This window comes from Pelobates fuscus, chromosome 7 (assembly GCF_036172605.1).
Source record: "Pelobates fuscus isolate aPelFus1 chromosome 7, aPelFus1.pri, whole genome shotgun sequence".
In the NCBI taxonomy this organism is placed as follows: domain Eukaryota; kingdom Metazoa; phylum Chordata; class Amphibia; order Anura; family Pelobatidae; genus Pelobates; species Pelobates fuscus.
In genome coordinates this window covers 32,636,622-32,640,257 of record NC_086323.1, presented here as the reverse complement: position 1 = coordinate 32,640,257, position 3,636 = coordinate 32,636,622, and the positions used below count along the sequence as shown (strand labels likewise).

The following is a 3,636-nucleotide window of genomic DNA, read 5'->3' as shown; positions in this document are numbered from 1 at the left end:
ATTAGTCTACATGAAAAAAGTAGAATTGTACCAATCCGTTAAAGGCATACAATAGAATAGCAATATTATAAATAAAACTTGGTGAAATAAATTAACATCTTAAAGACAAAACTGCATCAACCCATCTTTAAAAAAACGGCAGTATTGCCAAGATAAAAGTCTGCAGAACAGACAGCTTTTTTTTTTTCCCCCTGTTAATTTCATATTTTATAATGTATTTTTTTTTGTTGACCCTTAAGCTCCACAACAAAAACTCTGTACAGTCTCTTTCAAGCATATGTTCGGCGTAATCCAGTCGCCATCAGTGATCGTCGTAACTCCTGAGTTGCTCTCAATACATAGTGAATTCTCCCAGACTCCTTTGCTCATTAGTCCATGTTTTAAAACACTCTGTAAACCTCCACTGTAGAAGTTTCTCCCGGAGAGTCATTTTTTCTTTTCTTCCAATATTTTATTTTAACCTCCGTAAAGTATTTTTTTTTTGTTTTGTTTTGAAACATTAATAAAGAAATGTCCTTGGGATTCCATAAGGCAAATCATCGTTCGGGAAGATTGATCACAGGAACCCATTGATCCAGGTACCGGCTCTCTTTGCAAAAGCAGATCACTTCCTGCATTGCAGTATCCTTGCACGGAGGTGGGTGCAGACTCTGAAAGAGGGAAACCAAAAAAAGTCTCATTAGCATTGCATTCTAGAAGCAGACATTGTATACATTTACACAGACAAACAACTTGCTGTTTAGCAGATAGACCCCCAGTAATTGAGGGTGCTTGTAAAATCTGTTTAATTGCACCCAAAGAGGAAACGTATGCACAGTACGGAACAAACATGTTGGAACAAGTCAGAAACCGGAAAACCCCAGACAGCAATTCAGGGAAGCAGTTGGTTAAAGTCCATTTACAAATAGAGAAAAAAAAAAAAAGGCACTAGAGAGCAAAGTCACTGATCTTGCATTACCGAAACTCATGGTGTGCGAGGGGGGGCAAGGAGCGGAGGAATGTGAAAGTGAGTCAGCCTAAGAGAAGCTTGGGAACTACACAGCGCTGGCAATAGAAACCAGGGAAGGGCAACATTACAATGCCCTCTAAACATTAATTGTTCCATGGCTGGAGGCTTTAAGAGGGATTTGTTAGCAGGAGACGTTGCCATACGGGTGTGGTAAGGGGGATTACCTAACCGGTAGAGTGGGTGTACAGTATTCCTACAACATCCACAGGTGCAGCCAGACATGTAAGAAAATCCATGTGACATAATAAGGGACTGGATTTGTAGTCCTTGTTACATTGGAGGGGAGAATCATAAAATAAGTATATATATTCATGTCAGAACAGCTGATCTAGACAGGGCCTCCATAAATTGCCATTTGGATTTAAAAATCACTACAATCCACACTTTAGTAAATAAGTCCCGTTTAATAAAAGCTTTGTCTAATCCATTTGGAGCAGCAACGTGTCAGAATATACAAGATGTTTAACTCGGATTATGAAGGGGTTAAAAATCCATCAGGCAGAAAATATGTCCATTCCACCCAGTTACATTTCTATAGGAAAGTATCACCTACGCTGATTAGAATGCAATGCAGATCGGCAGGTTCCCCAGGCTTGTCAGAGGTTCCCAGGATCTCAGCCAGCCGGCTCACATTGCTCACTCTCAGGATGTTGATGTCATTCTCACAGCAAAACGCCTGGATCAGGGTGAAGTGGATTTGTAAAGCAACATCCTGATCGTCCGTTTCATCCGCAGCCAACAGACAAAGCACCACATTGTCTGGGTCTCTGTACAAAATAAAAAGTGAGAAATAAGGGGTTTAGTTTAGAAAACAAGTCATGCTCTGCACTTATTAAACACTTGTAGTAGCAGCGACTTACTGAACAGGGCAATAAAGCACGCAATCAGTTCAAATAAAATTAAATTAAACTGAACTACTAATAGGAGTTTCATCGCGGTCAAGGTTTACCTATACCTTTACGTGTATTAAAAGCATCATCCCCAGCTGTTGCAGAACTACAACTCCCATGACTCTTTGCCAGCTTAAAGCTGGCCAAGCATAATGGGAATTGTATTTCTACAACTGGTTCACAGGTTGGCGATTTTTGATGGCTAATATAGCGAATACTTGCAGTTAAAAACTGGCACGAAATAGATGTAAATGTTGGAATGCCAACAATGCCTTTAAAAGGTCTAAATTTTTATTTAAAAGTCCTTACACATTCAGTAGCTTGGCAGCTTCATACACTCCAATTGTGATGGTTCGCTGGTGCTTGGCCTTGTTCAGCACTTCTTGTAATGCATTTCCAACAGTATCCATTCTGCAAATAACAAGAGGCATGTGTTAATACATAAAGCCTGCACAGATATTTCCAACAAACATGTTACTCACCCATGTTACAGGGTTACAGATAGAAAATACCAAAACAAACAAAAAAGGTCTGTGTCATCCATTAACCCTTCCCAGCACTGCAGAGAACAATGCACATTACAAGAATACTATGGACATAGATTAAAGGGGGCTTTGTGTGCACAGGACAACAAGGGAAGGTTTGTTAAAATCCCCTTACTAACAGAAACAACTAGAGACATGCATGTTTAACAAGGGCAGTAAGAATCCATTAGCACCTCAAAATTAAGGTAGCAACCAAATAACTGAGATGGCACATTACATGCAGAGCCAGGTGGGGGGGCAATCTCAGATACTCTCGGTAGAGGGCAATGCTTGGTCCTGGGGCAGTTGTTAGAGGGCAATGCTTGGTCCTGGGGCAGTTAGTGATCCCCCTGGTAAGAGGGCATTGCTTGGTCTTGGGGCAGTTAGTGATCCCCCTGGTAAGAGGGCAATGCTTGGTCCTGGGGCAGTTAGTGACCCCCCTGGTAAGAGGGCAATGCTTGGTCCTGGAGCAGTTGTTAGAGGGCAATGCTTGGTCCTGGAGCAGTTAGTGATCCCCCTGGTAAGAGGGCAATGCTTGGTCCTGGAGCAGTTGTTAGAGGGCAATGCTTGGTCTTAGGGGAGTTAGTGATCCCCCTGGTAGAGGGCAATGCTTGGTCTAGGGGCAGTTAGTGATCCCCCTGGTAAGAGGGCAATGCCTGGTCCTGGGGCAGTTGTTAGAGGGCAATGCCCGATCCTGGGGCAGTTGTTAGAGGGCAATGCCTGATCCTGGGGCAGTTGTGAGAGGGCAATGCCCGGTCCTGGGGCAGTTGTGAGAGGGCAATGCCTGGTCCCCCTGGTAGCAGTGTGTAGGTATCCGTCCTTACTTTCCCATGCTGTGTTCTCCAGTGAGTTCCTCCAGGGTCATGTTGTATTGGCCGCTGCCCGTTGCTGTGTATAGATGAGTGCTAAGTATCTCCTCAGTTACAAGTCTCACTCCGATCCTTCCTCTCCCTCAGCTCCACAAACTCTGCTACCCGCCTCGCGCTGCCGGGATTCTTGGTCCCGCGCTCAGCCAATCGGCGCGCACCTCATCTGCATACTGCGCCGCTCATTGGCTCATGCAAATCAGGTCGCCGATCATTGACCCGAGCGCCTTTACAACCTGGGAAACGGCGAGACTCGCAGCGGGGACGCTGATTGGATGAGTGTAAGGCGAGGGGGCGTGGGTATCCGAGGCATAGCGTTGCTAAGGGACGTAACCCCTTCAGCGCTG

General features: G+C 44.6%; 1 protein-coding gene across 1 annotated transcript; it reads right to left on the bottom strand.

Annotated features, from left to right (window-relative positions):
* Nucleotides 1-3,389, bottom strand: GADD45A (growth arrest and DNA damage inducible alpha). Its single transcript, XM_063427218.1, has 4 exons — nucleotides 3,248-3,389; nucleotides 2,209-2,310; nucleotides 1,563-1,776; nucleotides 1-650 (listed from the first exon to the last, which is right to left on the bottom strand). The coding sequence occupies exons 1-4, from the start codon at nucleotides 3,286-3,288 to the stop codon at nucleotides 537-539; spliced, it is 471 nt and encodes a 156-aa protein (XP_063283288.1). The 5' UTR covers nucleotides 3,289-3,389; the 3' UTR covers nucleotides 1-536.
* Nucleotides 3,390-3,636: the final 247 nt, after the last annotated feature.

Coding starts and splice junctions, on each gene's coding strand:
- GADD45A (XM_063427218.1), bottom strand. CDS start 3,288: ATGACCCTGGAGGAACTCACTGGAGAACACAGCATGGGAAA. Junction 2,311..3,247: donor GGAGAACACAGCATGGGAAA/GTAAGGACGGAT, acceptor TGTTATTTGCAG/AATGGATACTGTTGGAAATG. Junction 1,777..2,208: donor GCTGCCAAGCTACTGAATGT/GTAAGGACTTTT, acceptor TATTTTGTACAG/AGACCCAGACAATGTGGTGC.